Below are 27201 nucleotides of genomic sequence, written 5' to 3'. Positions count from 1 at the left end.
CTCTCCCTTCTTTCATGTCTCGCAAACTTTAAGCTTTCAAATTCAAAACAATTTCACTACGCTAAAATAAAAAATGATAAAGATCCCAATAATAATTATCACAGAAACATCCCAACAATGTGTGACATGTATTGATTGGGTGTGATTTTCAATGGATCCCTTGTTATGATGTCACTATACCCAATTAATGTATACCACACACTACTGGGATGCTTCTGCGATGATTATTACTAGGCTCTCTAAGATTGTTGCGCTAAAATACTTTGGAATTTATCAAGGTATATGCTAACAAGTGAAGTATAGTGGGCCGGTCATACCTGTTGATGGCCCATGGGCTTGTATGGGCTATAGGGTTGGACCTATAGTTGATTGTAGAAAGCCCACCACGATTTTTGCCCACTACTTTAACTCGATAAGAAATGAAAAGATAGATTAAGTTTACCAAAAACAAAACTATCCATTTGGTTCAACATTTAGGCTAGCTTATGCGTCCGTTTAGTGTTTCATAGCATTTTAGCAAAACGTTAGAGACCTAACCAAACACCAAAAATAATTCAACCCTGCTATTAATCCGAATAACTGGGATCCCAATGATCCCAATTGATGAGGTGTATGGAGGGGTTTAAAAGTGCATGTGGGGCCAATTACTTGCACTTTTAATCCTCCATACAAATCCCAATTGTTGGGACAAATAGCTTTTTCGAAAATAATTTCAATTTTGAGTCCACTAGACACTAAAATTGACTACATGCATGCATTAATATAGTCCACAGAAACATTCAGAAATTCAAAAGCCTGTGATTTATATGATCTTTCCAGAAAATGCAATTCAACGTTGCGAATCATTGTATCCGCAGTGGATCTACAATGGACGGCACTCTTATGGCTAGTTATTTTCAGGAGATTGACGCACACGATTGTATATTGATCATGCATGATATGTGGGGTCAACGGTTTCACATAGATCACGTGCGCCCATCTTAGCAGACATAAAAACACTGGGATCTTTAGCATTTTCAATTGTTTTTTGTTTTGCATAAATTGTTGAAAAGATTAATTTTCAAGGTACGTCATAGCACAGCAACACAAGAACTTCATACCATAATTCACCACACCAGTAACCTCCTCACCAATACATTATATGACAACAACCAAGGGCGGAACCAAGAATTCACGTTAGGGGGGACTGTTAAAAGTTGGTTGAGGTCCGGGGGCAGCGCCCCCGGAATTTTTTTTTAGGCTATTTATATTACATCTATTTAATTGATAGTACAAGTTACTAAAATTAGTTGATTATACATTTAGGCTTATTGTTAGTTGAGAGTCTTGAGACGAACTTACGAAGCAATACGGTTACACACTTGCACCAACGAAGGAGAGTAGGTACGGAGTGTGTTTTTTTTAGGTGACTAATTGTATATTTAGGTATGAACCTGTATATAATTGTATTTTTATTTATTTATGTATACTTATATTAGTATATATCTATATGTATATGTATGTATGCATGCATGCATCCATATATATGTGTATATATGTGCATGTATATATGTGTATATATATGTAAGTATATATATATAATTACCAAACATTTGGGGGGGACTACAGCCTAGTGTAGTCCCCCCCTAAATCCGCCCTTGACAACAGCACTTGTCATAGTCGATCCATCATCCATGCTGTGCAAGTACATGCAGCAACTCAATTACAGTAGGTTCTGATAAGGTGATCATCAATATATAGGCGCTCACGCTCTTATTTATACGTGCAGGTACAGTAAAAATCCACATGCAGAGGCACTAGTTCTTATAATTGATTAGTTGGCATCTTCAGCCGGACCGCGGTGGCTTCTTTTCAGGAGGTGGCTCGGTAGTTGCTGGTGGTTTGGTAGCATCGGTGGACGCTTCCTTCATGACTGGAGGCTTTTTCTTTGGTGGTGTCTTGGGGTTGTGCGCTGGTGGCTTCTTACCAGCCAGGCTTTCATCTTGAAGGTGATCAACGGCAAGAGAGTGAGTGGTGAGAACCAGCACTCCAACAAGCAACACAAGCAAGTATCTGGAAGACATTTTGTTTAGGTTTTGGATATGGTGGGTGGCGCAATTGGGGGGCTTTTATAATGGGCTTGGCCCAATCTTGTTGTGACACGTATCACTTTTAATTTGAAATTTTTTTCTTCTTTTCTTGCACGTTATTCGTCTGTGGTTCCTACAATCCTACGGATTTTGGGGGGCTACTGTCATAATAATATCGTTTTTGGATTGAACACTTTTTTATTTTTATTTTGAAAAATTATATATGTGTAGTATTCGGTGTAACGATTCTAATGACATATTTTTGTTAGAAACAAAAATCAAATTTAACATGAAAAATGCATAACAATTCTAAACCGTTAAATATAAACTCAAAACATTCGATGTTTCGATCGCGATGAATTTGATTTTTGTTTCGAACAAAAAATATATCGTTGGATTCGTTAGACCGAATACTACACATGTATAATTTTTAAAAAATAAATAAATTTTTTTTACTACCTCAAATGTGCTACAGCGGGGGCTGAATCAGTTGACTCAATTGCCTAATCGAAAATCATAAACATTCTTTGGGATCCCAGTTATCGCAGATGCTGAAGTTCGATGCATAAGATCTAAGTGAATTCGTGGGCTCAACATGTCCCATATGATTCACATGAAATCTTATGCGTACAACTCAATAATTGGGATAACTGAGATATCGATTGCTGAAATTCCTATTATAATTGTTATGAGTTGGGGATGTTGTCTTACTTGGGGTAGGCAGATAGCACGGGAGAATATTTTCCACGCCTTGCTTGTTGTGGCAACTTGAACGTTAAAATTCTTCATTTTGAATTTGCTTTGAAAATGGGACTTTATTATTGCTTAGTTTGAATTTGATTGCATATTCATCCGCCCAAAAATGTAATGTCATTGTGGTTTAAATGGTCCGGGCCAAATCAAAAACAAACTTCGTAAAGTAGGTTAAAGGGCCCAATATTCAATGAAACCGATCTACATTACAAGCCCAATTAAATAACTTTACTCAAAAGGACCACACACAAATTCAGCCCAAATTACAACAGCCCACGATAGCTGTCCGCTGAATTAAGAGCACGACAGCACGTTGAGACTTCAGTGACCTGACCTGTTTTGCTACCCAATACAAACCCCGTTTGCCAAACCAGCTCAGTGAGCTTAAGAACAATCCATAGAGAGACTATTTCACAAACATTTTTGAACAAAATATTGAAGCAGTCTCAGCAGATACAATATTTCTGTGTGGAAGTGGAAGAGCCAAAAACAACTACATTTGCCTTTCATCTGTTCTCCGTAAGCCTTTTGCTTCTGACTTTTTATACTCCAAGTAGTAGAACTTGGTTCTGCAATGGACCACACACAGTCCATCTTTTAGCACAGATAAGCAAGTTGAACCAAGATAGGGACTTTCAACAAACAAACAAACTAGGGTCCCCCTTCAACTAGACACAAAAGTCCTTCTCAAATTCAAATTGAATTTTTTCAACAAAATCAAATCCAAATTTGATTCAGCAAAATTCTGAAAAAGATGTTTAATAACTCTGGATACTTTATTCGCAAAGGAAGAGGAAAAAGAAAAGAATTCTTCCTTTTGATTCTCTCCCTCCCCCTACATTTTGAAAGGTTGGATTTTTTTTTATGGAAAAAGAGAGGGCTGAGAATACACCAATGTTTGGTTTGAACCATAACTAATAACTATTGCGCTTAGGCAAACTCGTCACCGCAGCCACAACAAAGCGTTCACTACCATGCGAGTTCAATGGTACTACTCACAGAAACCCGAATTTCTCTGTCATGTCATCTATCAAACCAAACCATTTTCAGAAGTATATCTCTCTAACATTCACCATTGCCAGCCATTGATGATTTTCAAACAACTAATATGCTTTATGGATAAGATTATATTGAACATTAAACTCGTATATAGAACCATTATAAGAGATTAAAAAAGAAGATTCTCAATTGCATAACATTAACGTATTATACAAAGTAGAACACTCACAAAATATTATACGAGTGTTGCTCATTCAGTTTCTAGCAAACCTTTCCCCATGAACTGCAAACTGGGGGCTTCCTACATAAAACCATCCTCGCAATAAAAAAACTAAGCAGGATACTCTCTCTAGAAGGTGTACAGACCCTTTACAAAAGTAGCTTCTTTGTTCTCTCTCAATTTATTAGATTTTACATAGACCTTACCTAACATTCACGCTTGCTGCAATCCAAATATTCATCAACATAGCTTTTTCCAGGAGCAGTTAGTCACTCACTGTTCAGGTCCCTCCACCACTTGTCATCCATGGATGCCCTGTAAAAGAGGGGGAAAATACATCTGATTAATTGAACAATAATAAGGAAAAGAAAGTAGAATCCCATATACACTCCTTTATCCGCTACTGGGGTTTAGAGATTAGACTAAAATATATGCCTTAATCTGCACGGCTGAGGGTTGTTCGCGTGTAATCTACCGGACAGAGCAACCCAGGAGAGAAAACAGAGTAGAAAATTGTGTAAAAAAATGAAATTGAAGACCGACTTACTTAAAACTTGCTCTGCGGAGAATCTGCGGGACACGTCCTTGGACAACATCCTCCTCAGCAAATCCTTTACGGAAGGAGAAAACGATTGGAAAACCCTACTCGGGAATCTCAAATTAGCCCTCAGAACCGCCTCGAATATTCCCACAGCATCTTCTCCGTAAAACGGCGGAAACCCCGCCAACATTATGTACAAAACGACACCCGCGCTCCACACATCTACTTTTTCCCCGTAATCCCTCCCGGACAACACCTCCGGCGCCACGTAATACGGCGTCCCCACCACTCCACTCGTCAATTCACCTTCCACAATCGCTTCCGCGGAGCCAAAATCGGCCAATTTTACTCTGTTTCGCGAGTCGAAGAGGACGTTGTCGGGCTTGATGTCGCGGTGGATGATGTTGAACCTGTGGCAGTGAGCGATTGCTTGCATCAGCCGAGTAAAGATCTCTCTCGCCTCGCATTCCGGCAGAGAACCATGATTGACGATAACCTGGTGGAGGTCTTTATTGGGACAGAGCTCCAAGACCATATGGAGGTGCGTATCGTCCTCGTAACAGTCGATCAGCTGCGTGATTTGAGGGTGAGGCGTGAGGAGTTGCAGAATCTTGGGTTCCGTTAACAGACACTGTGACTCAAGGGAGTCACCGGAGACTAGTCGCTTGTCGATGGTTTTGACAGCGAATGACTCACCGGAGGCAGGAGAAACGCACCGGAAAACAGTGCCGTAGCGTCCCCTGCCGATCTCCTCACAGATTTGGTAGTCCTTGCGTAGTTGCTGGGTCATGAGTTTTTTTGATTGTTTCGGTTTTGTTACGGCGGACATGGGAATGATCGATTTGCTTTTAATAAGGAAAGATGGCTCAACGGAATGTCTTGTGGGAATATTCGGAGGAGGTGATGAACTCATTAGAGTTCGCCACGTGTTAAATCCAAGGGTTTAAAAAAACACTATATCCGTTTGGGTAACTTTACGAGAGTGCCCCTCCTTAACTTTATTCGGAGTTCCGTACGTAACTGGTCTCTTTATCAATTGATTAACTTATCAAGATTGAGGATTTAAGTTGAGATTAAATCCACATCATATGTTGCTTTTAATTTGTTTGCATATATATGCACAATGTTAGATATCTCAAAATGACTCCCAAAAATTTCCAAATCTAAATTGTATTAAAATGATCATTGATTAAAAACACATATATATAATCCATTTCACATCCAACATTTCACATTAAATTAGGGTCTATCGGAATATTTTTTGGGTCTCAAGAATATATAGTTTTCTTTGATTTCCGGGAAAAAGAAAAAGATTTGATATGTGGAGCTGCTTTTCGTTATATAAATTGCCTTTTGGAGGAACCAAAGAGCAGATATGCAGATGTGGTGCTTTTCATGCTACGGAATACGGACAACAACGAAAAGCAAGTGGAGGACTATCCTAGGCTCGGCTAGGATACTTAAGATATTAATTGTTAAGAGTTTTTTTTTATTGCAAATAGAATAGATCATTCATTATTTTGCATGTGCAGAGTATATATGCATGCACAAAATTAAATAAAATTAAAAAGATACTCCTATGTCAGAATGAAACAAAAGGCTAGCTGTTCATTAATATCAATCAAATTGAATTAAAAAATGTTCTACAACATTATTGTGTGTCATTCATTTACTTGACATGATTTTCAATCGACCCTTCATTATCATATCACCACACACTCTCAATGAATGAGTGTCGCATGCTATTTTTTTTTTAGTACAAATACAACATACGACACACCACCAGATCAAGCCTATGAAAGTACAGGTGTCAACAGGAGTCAACAGGAGCCACGCAGGAGGGAGGCACAAATCAAGCCCACACAGGGGGCCTATGAAAGTACAGGTGTCAACAGGAGCCACGCAGGAGGCACAAATCAAGCCCACACAGGGGCAGACTATCAAGCCCACGCACGGGCAGACTAAGCCCACACACCTCCTTATAAAAATATTCGGAGGAGGTGAGACTAGAACCCATGACCTCAGTCAGGGACATGCAAAGTCATTGCCACTCAACCAATGGCTCATTTGCAGTGTCCCATGCTATTGAATTATGCTTATGGGATGATTTGGGATCCCATTGGATTGATTAAGATAATCTTCACCAAAAAACAGTATAATTAATTGACTTCATGACATTGGCATGATAACTACATAGAAAATTTATATAATATTGAGTTGTTGACGTTCTTGTCGTGCAACTATTGTTGGAATAAATAAAATGTCCGACAATACCTCAAGTACGTAGATTGAATTAAACAAAACCTCTCCCACCTTCCTTCTACTTCTCACCTACAACTGCGAGCAGCAAGACATGTATCATGCATGCTCCAACAATTGCACGTCATGACAAACACCACGTTACACGTACGTACGTACGTACATAATTATTTAGATTATCATATTATAGGGTAGGTGTAATAGTCATCCAATTATGCCGGATTTTACGTGAATTTCAACATCACCTGATGCCGTGCAAATGTGAATAACTGAATATGTGATAGTCAAATTATTTCACTAAACCATTAACAACTGGTGTACCTATATATATTCGAAATTCTAAAATGATACGAAGACCTGCTTGTCAGTATTTTCTTCCTCCTAACCCATAACAGTAGTCACTTTTAAAGGAAGCAACAACACATGTTTTCAATTTGGGTAGGTAGGGTACTTGTTTTTTCAAAGATCCAAAGGAATATGCTTATGCCACGGGAAAGGCAAGAAGAAACAAAGATGAAGATTGAATCGACAATTTTCCACCCAAATTTTGAGATGATATTCATTAAAAACAATGATTCAGAGGGTTAAGCATGCAACCAGACTCTGCATGCATAATAAATAAATAAAGAGAAGAAATACGCAACCACACCAAGCACCAAGACCCTTTTATAAAGAAATCCCCTTGGAAGTTGGAACAACCATAACAATTTATACTAGTACTCATAAACTTCACCTGCGAAGCATCACGGCAGCAAGGAGCTCAAATTCCATCACACCAGCGTATTAGAAATGAGCTCCTCATCAGTCTTCGCAAGTGCTGATTACTTTTAACATATTAAGCTACATGTACTTTTTGTCAGGATATATTGCACAATCAGGATCAACAATGTTTCGTCTTTATGATTGCACACGTAACATAAATGTAGGATTCTTAAATGTGTGAACCTGTGTGATATGAAGTATATGTTCAGTTCGCACGTTCTCTGATAACTTCAAGCTCCATCTCGGTTGGATCAGTTGCCTGAATTTCATAATGAACTCCCTCAAGTTCCCTTCTGAACCTGCCCTTGGATGTTGCATACAGCATTTTGGAACGAATCCGGGACACAGATGGAGACCTGAAATGAAAACATTCATTAGTACCTCGATGAAACTGTGATAATCTACGAAGCCTTTATTCAGTGGAGCTTCACACTCCATTGATACTATAGATCCATTATGAAAAGTGTAATCAAAAGAAAGTACACCCTAGATGGCACCATCATTCTGTCATATGAATAATGCCGTTGTGGTTTTGTCATCATATAAGTTAACAGTGGTAATCATAGCGGACCTAAATACATCTTAATTACGAAAAAATAATTCATGTCTACCCACAAGAATAGCAAAAGTCAAACTATATCAACTACAAAAGCTACATTCAAGCAACAAGAATTGCACAAACAAGGAAACTAGTTTCTTCCCCAGCATTAGTTTATTCAAAAAACAACGGTGAGCATCAGTAGCGGCGCGCACATTTGTGCTGTTAAAAGGTATAATCAGATGCAGATATAAGGAAAGGATAAATCTTAATCAGTTGCAGTAAGGATCACTAGCATCAAGGAAACAAACAACAAAGACTTGGTACATTCACAACCACAAAGCAGAACACCACCAGCCCTCCCGATTAATAATAAAGGCCTTTTACTCAATTCCAGGAAATACCCTTGCAAACTCCCGGAAAATACAAACTTGTCTCTTTAAGCAAAATGACATCTATAGACTCTGCCTCAAATTATCCCTTTGTTCGCAGAAATACAAGGGAAATCATCTCTCAATCAGGCACATTTGATATCAGTTAAAGTCACCAAGTCAAACTTTGAACAAAATGAAGGCACTTACCACTACAACTGCTACTAGGATAAAAACACAAGACAAACTGAGCATGCAAACAACTAAACATGATATCACCATCAAACTACTTTGACGTCACAATTGTTCCAAGCAAGGAGTGCAGGACAGATCTGGATACCCTTTGAGGAGCAGGTACTTACAGAAAAAGAGTATCAATCATAAAAGGAAAAAGGTATATCTTCTAAAACCATCAGTTCCTACACTTCTTGACTTCATAGAACACACACAACTTAAAAAAAGATATGGCCCACAGACAAGTTGTGTTATTCATCTTTCTCCAACATTCACATGAAATCTATGACTAAGCGAGATTAACCTAGAGATAATGTAAGTCTTCCTGCAAAATAATCATTTCTAAATGACATCACATGTTCACCTCTCATCAAATAAATAAAAGTGTTAGAAGCATGTAACAGAAAAAGCTTCTCTATAATATGTTTCTTTAGAACACATTTGAACTACTTCCCCAAAAGAAAAGGAGTAACAGGTGCAACTAAATATTCATGACGTCACCATGGAAAATGGCTAAAGAAACAAGCACAAAGACACTATCAAATTGAATTCAAAAAAATGAAAAGTGAGATTGGCAAAAAGATTTGGTAAGTTTACATCAATAAACTCCCAAAATATGCTTGCACGTAAATGAGCATAATGTGCCAATAAATGTAGCAGGAGAAACCAGTAAGGCATGATGTGGAATTGGTATGCATATATACACAAGAAACAATGAGAGACTGAACTATTTTGAAAATTGCTTGTTGAAGACAAATACACAGTATATAGCCCTTGATCAAGAAGAATTATAGAGCAGATAAAGAGATCCCATAAACACTATGAGTGAATCACAAACAAACCAGAAACTAACCATGCAATGAAAAAGATCTTGCTCTTTTGGCAGTTCTCAGAAGTCACAAAGTCGAAGTCATAAACTGCATATCGGCAATCATTCTCAGGCATTGAAGCAGTAAAATCATCATAGGTCTCAGCTGGGCCGCCGGTTTTCTCAACCACGACTTCATTTTTCTTCTCATCAATTTTAAAGATTACATAGCGGTGTACTTTCTTCCTCTGCAGTTCAAGGTATGTGCTTTTGCTGTCCTCAGCAACACCCATGCCAGATGAAGCATTTGCCTAAATGATAAGTAGTCAAATATAAGCTTTGATCCACACTAATTCAGTAATTAAAAAACTTGCTGATAATAACAATAATTTTTCAAAACATAGATTTCAAGCCTATAATCTGGTAGTGAGAGATAATTAACCCATAATTTCCTCGTTGTTGATTGATAGAACAAGAAAAAGGCTCGAGATATATATATTTATATATATAAATTTCCTTGTTTTGGCAACATAAGATTCAAGCATTACTAAGAGAACAATTACAGTAGGTATAGCCATACAAACAAAGCACTAAAAGCTCTTGATATATGGATCTCGTATCAGCAACACTCTAAACTTCTACTGCTCATAGGATTGTTATATAAGACTGTGAATACTAATAAAACAGCATCTAAACATCAAACATGTCAGGAATTAATTGTTCATAGTAGAGACCGAAGCTCTAATTTCTTATTAATCTCAGAGTCAATTGTCTGATTGAAATCCAAAGCCTGATATACTTCCAAATAAAACACTCAAAATGTAGAAACACAGGATCCAATAACAATCCGTACGCATCATTAATACACTCGAAGAAAACATGCATGAGAAGCATAAAGATTCCCAATAATCCATAGAAAAAACGAATTTCACCAAGATTCGCACAATCATGATAAACAAAGTACTGACTCAAGCAAATTTAACATGCAAAGAAAGACAAACACCACAGGTCCACAACTACCATCAAACTAAGCGGAAGAAGGGATGAGCGGCGATTATGCTATAGGAATACTAAGATAGTCACTCCTACATGTTTGTTTCCACTACGAGCAACTCCGAAGTAACATACGACTCCAATTTAACAGATCAGATTAAACATCGAAGCGTAAAATGAAGTAAAAAGACAGGAAAAACAACACCAATTCAGATCTAACGAAACAGAGTCGACTTACCCCTCGGAAAGACATGGCTGACGGAATCAAACAACAGAGACAGGAGAGAGAGAGCTCTTATGGTTATGGAGAGAGGAAAGAGGAGAAAACGCAACCACGAAACCAGAAGAAACAAAAAGTGGATTTAATTTAATTCGCTTTTCGTTTTATTTTAGACTCGAGACTGAAAAGAAAAGAAACCGAGAGGCGAGAGATTCGTGTTTTTCGGGGAAAGAAAAAGGAGGAGGAGGAGCGTCGCGTCTGTCTATTCTTTTCTTCGCTGACAGTGACAGCCAATTAGGTCATGTGGCCTGTGATAATCCAACTTGGGTTGGGCTATGTTGTTTGGGCCTCAAAAGCCCATGTTACAGCCTCTTATAGATTGGGCTTTTCCTTGTGATGCAACGTTTCTTTTCTGAACCGAGGCCATAAGATTGTAGTTACTCTTTAAATAGTTTTAATCTTGTATGTCTATCAAGACCAACTAAAGTCAATTGATTGATTCTCTCTTTCCGAACAATCTCAATTAAAAAATAATTACTAGCTAGTAAGCAATGGTGAGGATTAAAAAAAGACCACCAAGTAAAAGTATGAGTAATGAGTAATGATCATTATTCACTAAAGGCATCATGAATTAAACAAAACAAGGAGCAATTAAACATCCCAGCTGCATAAAGCAGCTATCGCTCATGAAAAGGTGTGTTTAGTTATGAGTTTTACGGCTAACTGCCATTAATTGACAGACAAAAAGGAAATCCAACATTATCAAAGGTTCTGGCCTCATATTTCAGAAAATGACTTTATTCAAAACAAGCTCTCTGTCACCCGTAATCAGCCAAAGATGAGAAAGGGAAAGACCACTTATGACAAACATGAGTATGCCAAAGCTTTCTCCTCAGATAGCTCCTCTGCAGTCAAGTCCAACTTCTTCCTTGAGAGTCCATCAATTTGGAGCCCTGACACCAAAACATTCAGGATTGCGATGTCAAACAGAGAAGCAGAACGTGCTGATACACATAAAATTGAAAAACTACACTCTCTTGAATAACAAAAGTTGACTAGATTCTTTAAATCTTCCAGTGCAATTTAAAACACTTAAATGCAAGAAGATAACATCGAACACTCTACCATACACTTGTACTTGAAAAAAAAAAAAAAAACTGCCAGTAGAAAACCTGTCCCGCAGTAAAATACTAAACTTCCCTCCTTATTAAACAACCTAAAATCATTTTGTAGCACAGAGTTAAAATGTAGATGATGCCCTTCCATCATACTGTAAAAGGCTTTATTAAGTTTATAACCCATGTCGCCATCGGAAAGAAACCAACAAAGTGATTATCCAAAGCCACATCAAACCAACAAGAAGATCATCAGGTTCCAACAAGATGAGATGAATTTTGTTTTCAAACCCAATCAATAGCCTATAGAATAAGAGGTTAGAACAACACAGCGCCAGACAATGAAGGAGAAATGAAAATGAGAGAAACAAAAAATAGAAGTTCAGTAAAATAAGATTTTATAATGCCCATACCTTGTACAATTTTCCATTCTCCATTTTGGCATGTGACAGGGAATGAATAAATGAGTCCAGCAGGTACATTGTATGAACCATCAGAGTACACCCCCATGGAAACCCAGGTGCCCTGTAAGTATATAAAAATAAGAACAGACCCCTATAAATCATCATTGAATAAGATACAGATTCCTACCTCTGGAGTTCCCAAAACCCAATCACGAATGTGGTCACAAGCTGAACTAGCAGCAGATAACGCACTTGAAAGTTTTCGAGCTTTGATGATCGCTGCACCTCGTTGTTGGACTGTGGTAATGAATTCTGCATTCAACCTTTAGACCACAAAAAAGGAATTACAAAATTAATCTTCAATAAAGTGTCACCAAATAAATCCCTGAAAAAGACATAAAACCATAAGTAAAACTATTAGCAATCTTTTATACCAGGCATCATCATTAACAAGTTGGCGGACGGGCTTCTCCCCAGATGGCGTCTTAACAGTAGCATGGTTGACATCAGGGTACTGTGTTGATGAATGATTTCCCCAAATGATGACATTTTTCACTTCAGAAACAGGAACATTCACTCTCTCTGAGATTTGACCAAGTGCCCTATTGTGATCTAGTCTGGTCAAGCAAGTAATGTTCTTCTCTGGGATGGATGGTGCAAATTCCTTCAGAATAAGTGCATTGGTGTTCGCGGGATTAGCAACCACCAGAACCTGAAAGAAGTACGCATATTCATAGTCATGGTATGCTTAAAAGGCTAGACAATTATATACATACATATATATGTATGATTCTAAGTAAAGATGTAGCTAATAGTATTAAAAAGGGGAATTCAGAGAATCCATGAAACAAATACGATCTGTCATTTTCAATTTTGATTGTCTATTTGTGACCAGCTTTTGAAGACTTATACCAAAAAAAGGTGGCTCTTGAAAGACAGCCGATATATGAGTTTGAACATTAGACGTCCTGTCAATTTCAATGGGAATATGCACATTCCAATAGCTTGGTTAAAGACATGTAAGAAAGCATCCGAAATTGCAACTACTGCATTTAAAAAATATTCTTCCAGTTTTGAAATTGGTCATAAACAACATTAAAACACCAAGGAAGCAATTGAAAATTTGAAACTACGGTTGTCAGATAATCAAACTACATATGATGTCTATTACAAATGGTTTCCTTGCTGTCACTCAATAGCCACAAAAAACATGTTAAATTACAATAGACCATGCATATTCCTTGGTGTCTGAAGACAGTTCTAAGAAATCCATCAAGTTGCATTTATTGTACTAAAAAAAAAACAGAAAAACAGCAGTATTTTGCAACATGTTAAAAGAAAATTGTCCTTCCTAATAAAGCATCCTGACGTCAAAATTTTGCTCTTTTGAAAAGATGTACATACCTTGCAGTTTGCAGCCGCATGCTTCTCTAATGCAGAAGCCTGGGCTTTGTAAATGGAAACATTTTTTGACATCACATCTTTTCTTTCCATGCCCTCTTTCCTTGGGAAGCCACCAACCATGACAGCAATATTCACCCCAGTGCATGCCTCAACAACATCCGTCGTGGCAACAACCCCTGACACAAATAATAAATCAGATCTCATTGTAATAAATCTCTACTGTCAAACAATCTCAACTGGATATACAACTTCATTCAGTGCTTAAGAGAGTACACAAATACCCTTAAGCAGAGGGAACGCAGCATCCACCAACTCCATTTTCACACCATTCAAAGCCTCAGCAGCTGGGGGGATATCAAGCATGTGGAGGATCACAGGTTGGTCTGCACCAAGCATGACTCCCCTAGCAATCATGGGTACAAGGGCATATCCAATTTGTCCTACAAAAGCGGTAACACTCTTATCAGTATACATCATGATAGCCACGCAAAAAGAAAGCTAATTTCAGTTATGGCACTTCCCCTTTTTTACATAAATAAAACCAAAACCAGCAAATATTACATCTAGAAATAACATAAGAATAAGTAGTATAATAAAAACATAATAACTAGTATAATCTTAAAACAATGGAATAAGTTCAATAAAATACTATCTCCTTCACTCATAATCGGATTCGCACCAAAAGCTTAAAATCATTAGCGATCACCAGCGACAAGTCACACTATGTACTTTTCTCGGCAATTACTAACCATAACCACCTCTCCAAATGAAGATATATGTCGAAAACATTATAATTACAGTAAGCAGACAACAATAGAATTAAATTAATTAAACATTATCTCCTTCACTACTAATAAGATTCACTAATTCAACAAAAAGCTTCAAGTCAATCGCCTAATCCTTCAGAGAAGGATATCGACTCCCAGATCTAAAAGTGAACAAAAAGTAGTCATTATAAAGTCGATAACAACATCATAAATTGTGTAAAAAGTGCAAAAAAAAATCCCCACGTAGTTCTGCCCGAATTAGTAGATCACTGGATCCGAAATGAATCAACAGATCCAAAGGCGTATGACTCTACTTGCATCACCAACACATTCAAAACCAAGAGATAGAAAGACAAGTAGCCAGATCTAGTGAAAGATCGATGCAGCAAAATGGTAAGAACAGTTCAACTTTCTTTTGGAGATCTGTTAGTTACAATACCTGCAGCACCGGTAACAAGAACGCGAACTGGTTCCTTGGCCATCGTTGAAGATGAAAAGGCGCAGAAGGAATAGATTCAGATGGACGTCGAGGACTGCCGAGATGGATGAGGGAGAGAGAAATGATCAGTACAGTACACGGTAGAAAGGGGGGGTATTTATGTGCTGACTAGTAATGCTACGGGCTACCGACCCCCAACAACCCAAAGGCATATTTTTTTGGTATTAAGCATTATTCTTAGATAAAATGTAATATTTGATCCCTCAATTATAGTTCTAGTTTTACTTTAGTCCTTAAATTATTCAAATATTCATGTTTCGTCCTTCAAGTGGGATTCCAGAAAAATCATACGTCTCAGAATAATTTCAAGTGACAAACTCTAACAAATATCAACATTATGTTTTCTAAACTATCAATGTGTAATACTTTCGATCCTTAAACTAAAAAAAACTAAATAATTTGCCCTAAAAAGCGTCCCAATCCAAGAGGAATATTTCAATTTTAAAAAAAATGCATACATACATGTGAATATGACTAGGAGAAAACAAAGACCAATAGAGGAATTAGCAATTCATTCAAAATCTACATAAAGGAACACACACACTAGATGCATGTAGCTGAAACTTTATCTTGTGAGTTTGATGCAATTGATCAGCAAGTCGAGGATCTACTCCTTGTCGAGCCAGGGTTAGGATTGTGAGGCTATGGAGCATTAAACGCTAAGGACCTGCGACGGATGGCAACAGCACTGGCGATGTGGACTTGGGCTCTCTCAAGGTGATCATAGTTAGATCCAATTAAGAAAGGGCTAGTTGGAGTTTGGATGAGAGTGACCATGGAGTCTCTACTTGTCGGGATGGAAATGGGAGTACGTCATACCACATGAGATTTTTCCGATGTCGGAATTTTTTAAGGGATGAACCATGTATCTTTCAATAATCGAAGGATGAAATTGAGAGAAAAGAAAATTCAAGAACAAAAGTGAAACCACTGATATAGTTGAGGTATTAAATATTATATTTTACACATTATTCTTATCTGTCAGTTGTAGACCCACTGGTGGTAAAGCCAACGAAACAAAAAGTATCAAACGACAACGTATTTTAGGTTTTGAAGTGGATGACAAATTAACGGCTTTGTCGAAAGTAAAACGTTACGCATCATTCATTCTTCATGCTTAGCAACAACTAGTGGTTCTCGATGGAGGTGATGTTTGCACCAATCAGTCAAAAAGAAAATCGCAAAAGAATATGAGAAAAAAAATAAATAATGAAAGCCTGTAGAATTTCAATAGGCTATATCAATATCATTCATGGTTACTTAATTTTAGTATATGCTTTTAAAATATTTTGACAATTTGTAAAGTATTTTTTTCATTTATATTTGTGAGTATATGAGGAAAAAAAAATACAACCCGAATAGAATAAAGAGCTAACCCGACCCATAATTTGTAATATGGTAGTATCTTTTCAAACCCGACCCAACCCGATCAAGTCTCTTTACCCTCCACCACTGTTAAGCATCACACACTCACTTGCTGCTCTCTATTGATGTTCTTAGCTTCATGGGCTGCTCTTAAAGTTTAGGATTGTGACGATTGTCTGTTAAGGTTTTAGCTCTTAAACAACTACGCTCAATATATATAAGCCTGTATGCTTCCCGTTGTACGATGGAATCAATGAAACTTTGATTCTCCTTCTTCTCATCTTCTTCAACTCGTTCATACTTATCTGCTCTTTGTGATATAGAAGATTTGGTAACAGAAATATGTTCTTCATTGGACTTTTATAACTCAGCTCATTACATTACATAAAACTTCTTATTATCCCGCATTTTAAAACATACTACGTTTTTACATAGGATGACCGGCCGGCCACCAAACTGGTCTATCGACCGACTCCAGTCCTGCCTACATATGGCATTATTTATTCACCGAAACAGAGTCGGACTAAGCAGTCACGTCCTGCCTACCCTCTTTCAATCTCCGCGCATCCTCTCTAGAGATCTGATACGAGTTCATCAACACCTCCACCGGCATTGCCCTCAAAACAGACGTACGCCCAGCCAACGGACTGATCTTCGCCACCTCATGAGTCTTAAATACGATGAACTCCAATCCCTTCTCACCTGCCTTGTGGATCACCACGTAGTTCTGTGGGACCACGATTATCTGTCCCTCCCGAACCTGCCCATTGTAAACTGACTCTCCGTTGTCTCCCACTACCTGCATCCGTCCATCACCTCTGATGATGTAAACAATGCTGTTCGAGTTCTGGTTATAGAGCGGTGACGGAACTGTGTTTCTGTAAAGCATTCCGTACACCGCACTGAGTTGTAAGTGTTGGAGGATTGGAAGGTTGACGGCGTTAACGTGTGAGATTCGACCGCCACGTGGGGTGTAGACGTCTGCATGTTTGGGATCGGCGATGTTTTGCGTCATCCTGGCTGTGCAGAAAGTTTCTTCTATGCCGTTGATCGGAAGTCTCTTTCCTTTCTCCCTCTCGCGCTCTTCCTCCTCTTGTCGGCTTTCTGGCACGACCACTCTGAGTTCCTCGCGGACTTGGACGATAATGCCCCTCCTGTCGTTTCTGTTTTGAAGTTTCTGGGCTAGGTTGGTATCGATGTTGAATGCGTCGGCCAAAATTCGCTCGTCGAAGCCGCTGAGGACGCTTCCGGCGTTGTCTTGCTGGCTGCCTCTTGAGCTGCGGCCCTGACTTTGTCTCTGCCTCTCGCTCTGGCTTTGGAGCTCCCTCTGTCCTTGTAATTCTTGTTGCGGGTTTCCAGCAAGGTAGAATTTCTGAAATTAAACACAAACCCAGATCAAATAATCACAAAAAGTAACGGATTTTCGGTTTCTGTTTCTGTTGATTCTTACCCTCATGTTCTGATCGAGCTGGTTGGCATCGTTACCAACGTCAATAATTTGGACGAGAATGAGCTGGGAGTCGCCGTCGTTGTAAATCCAGTCAGTGACTCCAGTAGGTACAGCAACAATATCACCCTCTCTGATTCTTCGGACCTTCTGATGTTCGTCTCTTGGAATATCTCTCCTTTGCGACTCTGATTCTGAGCGGAATGTCTCTGGACAACCCGGCATTGCTTGTCCCTGAATTCCCCTGCCTTGGACGACATAGAGTAGCCTAGGAGCATTGGCGTAAGCAGGCAACAGAAGGCCTTTCCTTTCAATAGTGTGACGAGCGGCGGTGACACCGGCACACTGGAACTGCTCATCATTCTCGTCCCATATTTCAGTGACACCGGCCTCGGACTCAATCTTACGATCTGGCTCGGCTGCGTTTAAGCGCTCGATTTGACACTCGGATACCCATCGTTCTTGCTGCCCGCGTCTCCGTTCATGCGTGGGACGCAACTGGAACCCTTGCTCAAGTTGAGCAAAGCAAACATTGAATAGTACAAGAGAGCAAATTGTGAGACAGAGTAAAGAAGAGGAAGCCATTGGGAAGGACTAATCGACTCTGTTTGTGTTGTGAAGTACAGAAGTAGGGAGGATCAGGTATTTAAAGAGGGTTTAGGGGTTTGGGAGGTGGCGAATATTGGGTAAAACGTGTTGGGTTGTTTGCATGTGGAAATGTCTCTACTTGTTTGCATGGCTGCGAAGGGCCTTTATTTGGTTACACATAATAGAGTTATGTTCTGGGTACGTGGTGTTGAACAGCAGGGAAGATTGCTACCTGTCGCTGATTACATTCAATTGCTCACTCTTCTTTTCTGTATATATATACTGCCAAGGGTTGTATGCATGAGTTTATATTTTCGTGAATCTTGTTATATCTCCAGATCGATTCATTTAAATAGCAAGGCTTTAATTTTCCTCCCTTTTGCTTTGACTTGATCATTTGCTCCCAGCTTATGCTATGAATCTTCTTGTCTCCCCCAAAGAAATGTCCTTTATGAAGCTTTTCAATCTTTTATAGTATTCTGAATACGAAGTTGGGAAATCCTAAATATAGATAGGTTTTGCATTCATCCATTCAAAGAAAAATGCCAAGACAAATGATCCCAAAACTGTATTTGTATGTGAAAGTGAGAGTATTTGTTCCTTAATATGCTTTTATGGTTAGGGGTGACAAAACTTTGTCCGATCTGGATGACCGAATTTGTTCAACCTGGATTAAACCAGGTTTGGACATAAGTCATGTGTCCGAAATCCAGGTCCAAATACAAAATTTTTGTCCGATTTTGATAAGATCTTACCTTGTGCTTACATGGCTTAACAATAGTTGGTTTAAGTCGGTTAGTTTTTCATATAAGTACTCACGTATTAGTTTGTAAAAGACAATTGATGAATTGATATGATAAATGAAGAGTTTTCTTCAGTTGTGTTCTTCTTTGTTTCCTTTATATTTATTCTATCACCATTCTTGCTAGGGTTAGGTTTGAACGGGGTTTAAAACCAGATCCTCGTCCAAGTACAAAAATATTGTTCGAACACTAACCCGAATTAAGTTATTGTCCGGTTTACATTCATGGTTTACATTCATATTTAAACCCATCATTGGCCAATTGAGTACGTTTGAAATTCAATCTGGATTAGGGTCCGAACATGTAAATATTTTATGAACACGTGATTTTGTTCGACGCATAACCCTTTTTTTTGTCATCCCTACTGGAGGCCAAAACTCACAAGTGTGTTTATGGGTTAAATATTAATATTAAGTGACAATTAAATAATAATCAGTTTTAGTTGAGTTTAGTGGGACGTGGAAGCCAGCAAAAGGGCGCGCCAATATCTGACCTCAATTACTTTTGAGCTGCAAACTTTCCTAAACATGAGACCCGTTGCTTACTCCCCCTCATTACGCTTCCACGCTCTGTCTCTCTCAGCTCCCTCTGATCTGCATCCGCTTCACGATCCGATTGCCTCAAAAATCACGATTATCACGACTAATTCATGTTTTGTGACGATTGATCTGTCAGTCCTGGATTCTGATTTGTTGGATTCCCGCGACGAGAGAGGGTTTGATGAGAGGTCGGAAAACCAGAAGGAAACATATGCATCTATGAAGTTAGGGCCACGGAAGTGTCCGCCGCACCACCTAATGCTGTTGTTGTCGGTTGAGCTTCTTCTTCGGCGATGGAATGGCACATCCTGTTAGTTATGGGCATGCTGAGCGTGATATCGAGCAAGTTAGTTATTTCCTCTTCTTCTTCTTTTCGGTCTTTACCGCTGTATAGAGCTGAAAAACTGAAATCTAGGGATTCGAGAATGGAATCAAGTGTCCACAAACAATGTACTTGAAATTTTGTTCTATCGAGCGGCATGTCTACTGATTTTTCTAGCCCTAGTGGAAACAGAACTAATGTGTTTTTTTTCCCCACTTTCCTTTTTCTCCATATGTTGCATTTAGTTTTGTGGATAAAACTGAATTTTCGATCAATTGATGTTATGATATACAGTGATGGCATACCCAGCAACACATTCCTTGAGAATATTACGAATTTGAAGCTATTTAAGGAGCTAAGATAAATATCAAGAGATTGGATGAAGCTTGCTAATGAAAAGTCACTAAGGTCTTAATTTTAAGTCCGAATTATAGCTAAACTTCTTCCTCTGAGGTTGAAGTAGTGCAGCTTGGATGGCATTGTTAATTCTACAGTTAAAGATGAACTGAGTATAAACAATCATTGTGAGGAGCATACAATTGTAGATATTGAAATAATTTAGTTAAATAAACAAGTATTGAGCGTTTAAACATTCCTCTTCACAGTAAAATTTCTGACTTAAAATTAAGCTTAGGCTTTAAGGAAGTAATATAGTTTGTCATTTCAAGGGACATGACCATTCCCATATTCGACTTTGAAAGTAGGGCTTGTTAAAAATATGAGTAGACGTAGGAATAATTCCTTCATAACATTTATCAATGGCTGGATTTTTTTGTCTGAACGGCTGGATTTTCTAAAGCAAGCCATGAGCGGGACCTAAATACATTCTTGCTTGTGGATTACATAGCGTAGGGCATCTGCCTGTTGGCTTGTCTATGGGTTCTTCTGGATAGGATAGATAATTAGAAAGTAAACACTCAGTAATTTTAAATTCTATGGCATCTGATGGTATTAAAATTTCTATTTCTCCGTCCACCAAGAATATAATTTCTAAATTTTATTAATTTTTACTAAATACTTTACTCCTAGGAGCTCTGAATTTGTTCTGATCTTCCCTTTCTGTGAAGGCACTCATTACTCTGAAAAAGGGCACACAATTGATCAAGTACAGCAGGAAAGGGAAACCTAAATTCCGCTTCTTCAGAGTTTCACCGGTAAGTTTTTCTCTGCATGCAATTTCAATTTGCAATTTGGTGAAATACACTTGCATATTCTTTTCTTCTCTTTCCTTTTGTGTGTGTGTGTGTTTCTGGAGTAACTTGCCTATTCATTTCTTCAGTGTTTCAGCTTATACATCTCCTCCATGAATAATCATAGTGAATCTGTCGGCAATCTCAAATAGATGAATAAGTTTAATTTTAGTGGTATTAACAGGATGAAAAAACACTGATTTGGATCTCACATGGAGACGAAAAAAATATAAGATTATCGTCAGTCTTACGGATCATCCCTGGACAGAGAACTGTGAGTTAAACACCTCCTTTGAAAATTCTTGATGAAAAAATCTGCAGTCCAATCACTCTTTTATGTGATTCTGACGTTGTTCCCCCTCAAGTTGCTTGAATAACTGCTGTCGGTGTTTCTTTAACAGGCTGTATTCAGAAGATACTTGCGCCCGGAAAAGGAGTATCAGTCATTTTCACTTATATATAATAATGGTGAAAGATCTCTTGATCTGGTTAGTTCCACTAAACGTTTTCCAGAATTATTTATTTTATTGTTTTCTATTGATGATAGTGTTCCATTTATTTAGTGTTGTCCTTGATTGTTCCTATCTGTAGATCTGCAAGGACAAGGTTGAGGCGGAGGTGTGGTTTGGAGGCCTTAAGACATTGATTGGGAAAAATCGTAATAGACGTGCTGATAGTGATATTTCTGATGTAAGTTTCTGATTTTATGCAGATCCATGGTTGCAAATAGATATTTATGTGCCCTTTGAACTCATCTTATTATAGACCTTTTAAACCTTGGTTTAGTTGGTGGGGTGTGGTGTATGTCCAAGTTAGATTTACTGTCCACCAATAAAGAAGCGCTAATAAATTCGACCAATTAAGAAGCTAATAAATTTGAGTTTAAATTTTAGAAATGACCAAATTTGATGAAATCTTAATAAAACATGTAAAATAAGTTTTGGAGCTGGAAAAATCTGCTCAAGGGCTGTCATAATCACTTTTGCTTATTCTTTTCAGGACAGTAGATCCAGTACTAATCAAAGCTAAAACTTGCTTATATTCCTCATGCATTACCAAGTACTGACGTTGAACTGCCTCTGGTCAAAGAATGAGAGAATCAATGATCTTGGGGTCAATTCTGAATGTAGTGAATTAGGGAAATTCTCCTAGAAGGAAAATAAATGCAGACAAAGAAAAAGAACAGGAAATAGAGGGAAAAAGTTAAAGAATGAATGAATGTAAATAAAGAAGAAAATGCAAGGGTTTACTTACATTGAACAGTTTTTTTCCTGCATTTTTCCGATCGAGGAGATTATTACTCCTAAATAAAAAATCTCCCTTATTGTCTATTATGAAGCAACATAAACTAAGTTGCAAAAAAGTAAAGAAATAAACAAAGGAATAAGAATTCAAGTATTCATATGGCCCAGATTTAGGAAATCTAAATATTGCATCCACTTAATAATTAAGAATGCAACTACCACTCGCAATCTAGAAGAATGTTATGGAATCCTAAGTATCTTTGCTGTTGTTATTACATACCGTAGAAGTTTTTAATGTGCTGTGATTCAGTTGATGGTGGAAGATCTTGCACGAGCATGTTGAATTGTGTATCATGAGGTCTTTTGCTCCAAATGTCTTTCATATTCCTTGAATCCATAGTCAATTATCACCTACGGGAATTGGAGCACTATGTCGTTGAGTGTCCATTGTATATCTTTTGTTTGATAGCATGATGTGAAAGAACTTTATTCATCTGTATGTTTACTCTGCAGGTACATAGTGGGAGTTTTGTTCAAAATGGTCGTCCTTTTGGTGCATCTGTAGAGTACACTTCTAATATTGCTCGTGGGAGGGTATCTCTTGATTTGGGTGCTCGTGATTCTCCTTTGCTAGAGGCAAGTTCAGATGCGGGGTCAGATAATGCAAATATGCAACTAAGAACAAGTACTGGAGATGGATTTCGGATTAGTGTGTCAAGTACTCCCAGTTGTTCAAGCGGAGGATCTGGTCCAGATGACATAGAATCACTGGGTGATGTTTATGTATGGGGAGAAGTTTGGAGTGATGCAGTTTCCAATGGGTCTGTGAGCTCAATCCCAACAAAAGTTGATGTCTTGACACCTAAACTCTTAGAATCAAATGTAGTTCTTGATGTTCATCAGATTGCTTGCGGGGTGCGACATGTTGCCCTTGTAACAAGGCAAGGTGAGGTTTTCACATGGGGAGAGGAATCTGGGGGTAGACTTGGTCATGGAATTGAAAAAGACTTTAGTCATCCTCATCTCATAGAGTTCTTGGCAGTTACAAATGTGGATTTTGTTGCATGTGGTGAGTACCATACATGTGCTGTATCTACTACCGGAGATTTATTTACTTGGGGTGATGGCACCCATAATGCTGGACTTCTTGGACATGGTACTGATGTCAGCCACTGGATACCAAAAAGAGTTTCTGGTCCTTTAGAAGGACTTCAAGTTTTATCTATAGCATGTGGTTCATGGCACTCGGCATTGGCAACTTCAAATGGGAAACTGTTCACATTTGGTGATGGAGCATTTGGTGTTCTGGGCCATGGAGATCGAGTAAGTGTTTCGTGTCCCAAAGAAGTTCAGTTGTTGAGTGGACTAAAGACTATTAAGGTTGCATGTGGAGTATGGCACACAGCCGCTATTGTGGAGGTTATGGGCCAATCTGGTGCAAATATTTCATCTAGAAAGTTGTTCACCTGGGGTGATGGTGACAAATACCGTCTAGGTCATGGAAATAAGGACACTTACCTGCTTCCCACCTGTGTATCTTCTCTTATCGATTACAACTTCCACCAGCTAACATGTGGGCATAGTATGACCGTAGCCCTCACTACCTCTGGTCATGTGTTTACCGTTGGAAGTCCTGAAAAAGGTCAGCTAGGAAATCCAACTTCTAATGGAAAGGTACCTTGCCTAGTCCAAGATAAATTGGTAGGTGAATTCGTTGAAGAAATTGCCTGTGGTGCATATCATGTTGCTGTTCTGACATCAAGAAGTGAAGTACTCACTTGGGGAAGAGGTGCCAATGGAAGATTAGGTCACGGGGACACGGAAGATAGAAAATCCCCAACAGTGGTCGAAACACTGACGGATAGGCACGTTAAAAATATAGCATGTGGCTCAAACTTTACTTCCAGTATATGCATCCATAAGTGGGTCTCAGGAGCAGACCAATCAGTTTGCTTTGGCTGTCGGCAAGCATTTGGTTTTACAAGAAAGAGGCACAACTGCTATAATTGTGGTCTGGTTCATTGCCATGCTTGCAGTTCCAAAAAAGCATTGAAAGCAGCATTAGCTCCCACTCCTGGCAAACCACATCGTGTATGCGATGCTTGCTATGCAAAACTTAAAGCTGCTGAAGCTGGGAGTGCTTCAAACATTAACAGAAAAGTTGCTGCTCCTCGCCGGTCAATAGATGCTAGGGAAAGAATAGACAGAGGAGATGTAAGATCTTCCAGGATTTTGCTCTCTCCCACTACTGAACCAGTCAAATACCTTGAAGTCAAGTCTGGAAAACAAGGAGCGAAATTGGATTCTCCTTCTATAGTAAGGGCTTCTCAAGTTCCTTCACTTCTACAGCTGAAAGATATTGCATTTCCAAGTTCACTAAGTGCTCTTCAAAATGCATGGAAGCCTGCTATGAATCTAGCACCTCAGCTTGCTATGAATCCAGCACCTCAGATTGCACTCTACCCAACACCTCAGCCCACTAGCAACTCAAGACCTTCTTCCCCATATTCAAGGAGACCAAGCCCCCCGCGCTCAGCCACTCCTGGATTTTCCAGAGGTGTTATTGATACACTCAAAAAGTCAAATGATGTTTTGCACCAAGAAGTAGCTAAATTGCACAAGCAAGTACTATTTTACCCCTCTGTTAGTCTAGCTTGCTTTGCATGAATACTTGTATTGTTTTCAAATCTAATTCAAGAAGCTATCGAAAAGAAATAATCCTATCTTTTTCCAATTGACTTCAGATTAGAAATTTGAAGCAGAAGTGTGATGTTCAAGACATGGAGATTCAGAAATTACAGAAGAATGCTCAAGGTGCTGCTTCATCAGCTGAAGCCGAATCTTCCAAGTGTAGAGCAGCAAAGGACAATTTGAAGTCCATCACAGAAGAGGTAGATTTACTTTCCTCAAATTCGCTTTGTCATTCAATATTTAGTTGTTAGATGCAACTATTTTTTCAACAAGTTCTAATTCTTTTTTATTATTACCACTAGGCCACTAGGCCAAGAGCTCTTTCAGTGAAATATGCTTTTAGTTAGAATTCTCACTGTCTTTGTCATTCAGTTGAAGGAAATCACAGAAAAGCTGCCTCCCGAGTTCCAAGAGAGTGAAACCTTTAGAACCATGACTGCTCAGGCTGAAGCTTTTCTAAACACAAGTGAAACATCGGAAGATTCATCTTCCTTGCTGGCAGCCTCAGAGCCTGACAAACAAAATGCACCTGATGAAAATCCAATGTTACATGAGTCTTCTAATGATATGGAAAACGTTGACTCTGCAAGAGCTATTGATATGTCTCATAGTAGCGGAGATGTTCCTACTGATGGTAGGACATCTGTTTCTACTACAAATGGAACTTCATCTCATCAAAGCTCAGAGAAAGACTCCAAAACAACTGACGCTTCAACAACAAAGAGCGAAGGAGAAAAAGAAATTATCGAACAATTTGAAGCGGGCATTTATGTAACTTTTTTTCAACATCGAAACGGTGGCAGGAGCTTCAAGAGAGTTAGATTCAGGTACTTGCTTGAAAAATTGATCTAATTTTAAGTTTTAACGTCTCATTGACATGGCTAGAACCTGCATGTATCCAAATGCTACAGGCGCAAGTAGGCGTACACATGCATATGTTGAACTAGTGTGACATCAATTATGTTAGAATTAGGATGTTGCCCAAGTACCAAAAGTTGAAGGTTAATGCTAAATTTGAGATCAGTTGTAGACATTTTAGTTATTACACCAAACCATAATAAATTCTTGTAAAGACTGAAATTAAATTTGTATAGTTCAACAAGGATGGTTATGTTATCTGGAGCAAAAGGCACCATTGCATATTGCTGTTGATTTCGCTTAACTTGGGCCAACTATTCAATAAGATGGATTCTTTTAACAATTCCTGCAACTAGGATGTCACTTTCTTTAGAAGAGGTGAAGAATTTTCACTTTTGTTCCCTTCCTTCCCCCACCCCCTTTCATGAACCCCTTCTGTGAAAACATGGTTTTGCTTCTCTCTGTATGTGTGTCCTGTTCTTGTATTTTTGTAGTTTGAGTTTTGTGAGGATTCATCAAATAGTAATTTATGTTTTCAGCAAATGGTTCAATAGCTTTCATGAAGCATTCTTGTCTCAGAGCCTAAAATCCTCCTCCGATGTTTTTGCAGTAAACGGAGATTTGCTGAGCAACAAGCAGAGGAATGGTGGAACAAAAACAAAGAAAGGGTGCTTAAGAGGTACAACAAACAAATACCAAGCAATGCTCATGTTAGATCATCATCTATCCCAGCAACTTCCGAGGAACGCAAGGAGGAAGGACCTCCTTCCCAGGAAATTCAGTCTTCTAAAGTAGAATCATCTTCAGAAGCTTAATATCTATCCTCCTGGAATGTAATGCAAAAGTGGGTATTAGCATTCTCCTACTGAAAGTCTGCGACATTTTCAAAAGACTAAGAAAATTGATCCTTTTCTTAGAAAATTGGTAGGGCAAGAATTTACTTCATTATTACTTGATGTTGGAAGGAGAGAGTGTCCACATCAATTCCAAGTGGATCAAGGATGCGTCTTGTACTTAGAAGTGGCAGAAACAATTACCTGTAGCTCTGTTTATTCATGTAATCCTTTCAACATCCAGCAGTAAAAAAATCGTTGGTGTACAGTTAACAGGTAGGATATATCGAGTTGCCATTGAAATATAGCACAACGACCCATTGATGGTTTTGTAATTACTCAGTTATTTCCAAACAATTTTTTTT

At 38.5% G+C, this 27201-nt stretch overlaps 5 protein-coding genes across 5 annotated transcripts; 1 reads left to right on the top strand and 4 right to left on the bottom strand.

Annotated features, from left to right (window-relative positions):
* Positions 1-3988: 3988 nt before the first annotated feature.
* Positions 3989-5417, bottom strand: LOC120012363 (phosphoenolpyruvate carboxylase kinase 1-like). Its single transcript, XM_038863758.1, has 2 exons — positions 4589-5417; positions 3989-4356 (listed from the first exon to the last, which is right to left on the bottom strand). Exons 1-2 carry the CDS (start codon positions 5409-5411, stop codon positions 4322-4324), a joined length of 858 nt encoding a protein of 285 aa, XP_038719686.1. The 5' UTR covers positions 5412-5417; the 3' UTR covers positions 3989-4321.
* Positions 5418-7477: 2060 nt separating this feature from the next.
* Positions 7478-11002, bottom strand: LOC120012364 (actin-depolymerizing factor-like). The gene is made up of 3 exons (XM_038863759.1): positions 10786-11002; positions 9600-9865; positions 7478-7959 (listed from the first exon to the last, which is right to left on the bottom strand). Exons 1-3 carry the CDS (start codon positions 10798-10800, stop codon positions 7809-7811), a joined length of 432 nt encoding a protein of 143 aa, XP_038719687.1. The 5' UTR covers positions 10801-11002; the 3' UTR covers positions 7478-7808.
* A 342-nt stretch (positions 11003-11344) lies between these two features.
* LOC120012362 (malate dehydrogenase-like) lies at positions 11345-15100 on the bottom strand. Its single transcript, XM_038863757.1, has 7 exons — positions 14897-15100; positions 13972-14130; positions 13691-13866; positions 12721-12998; positions 12474-12609; positions 12296-12407; positions 11345-11720 (listed from the first exon to the last, which is right to left on the bottom strand). The coding sequence occupies exons 1-7, from the start codon at positions 14937-14939 to the stop codon at positions 11626-11628; spliced, it is 999 nt and encodes a 332-aa protein (XP_038719685.1). The 5' UTR covers positions 14940-15100; the 3' UTR covers positions 11345-11625.
* Positions 15101-16844: 1744 nt separating this feature from the next.
* LOC120011820 (legumin B-like) lies at positions 16845-18363 on the bottom strand. Its single transcript, XM_038862942.1, has 2 exons — positions 17772-18363; positions 16845-17693 (listed from the first exon to the last, which is right to left on the bottom strand). The coding sequence occupies exons 1-2, from the start codon at positions 18351-18353 to the stop codon at positions 16845-16847; spliced, it is 1431 nt and encodes a 476-aa protein (XP_038718870.1). The 5' UTR covers positions 18354-18363.
* A 1297-nt stretch (positions 18364-19660) lies between these two features.
* Positions 19661-27171, top strand: LOC120013258 (PH, RCC1 and FYVE domains-containing protein 1-like). Its single transcript, XM_038865010.1, has 9 exons — positions 19661-20044; positions 21088-21174; positions 21395-21484; positions 21612-21698; positions 21802-21900; positions 22968-25079; positions 25199-25345; positions 25518-25972; positions 26614-27171. Exons 1-9 carry the CDS (start codon positions 19997-19999, stop codon positions 26816-26818), a joined length of 3330 nt encoding a protein of 1109 aa, XP_038720938.1. The 5' UTR covers positions 19661-19996; the 3' UTR covers positions 26819-27171.
* Positions 27172-27201: the final 30 nt, after the last annotated feature.

The sequence above is a fragment of the Tripterygium wilfordii genome, chromosome 13 (assembly GCF_013401445.1).
Source record: "Tripterygium wilfordii isolate XIE 37 chromosome 13, ASM1340144v1, whole genome shotgun sequence".
NCBI lineage: Eukaryota > Viridiplantae > Streptophyta > Magnoliopsida > Celastrales > Celastraceae > Tripterygium > Tripterygium wilfordii.
The sequence above is the reverse complement of the archived record's forward strand: the minus strand, read 5'-3'. Positions and strand labels throughout refer to the sequence as shown.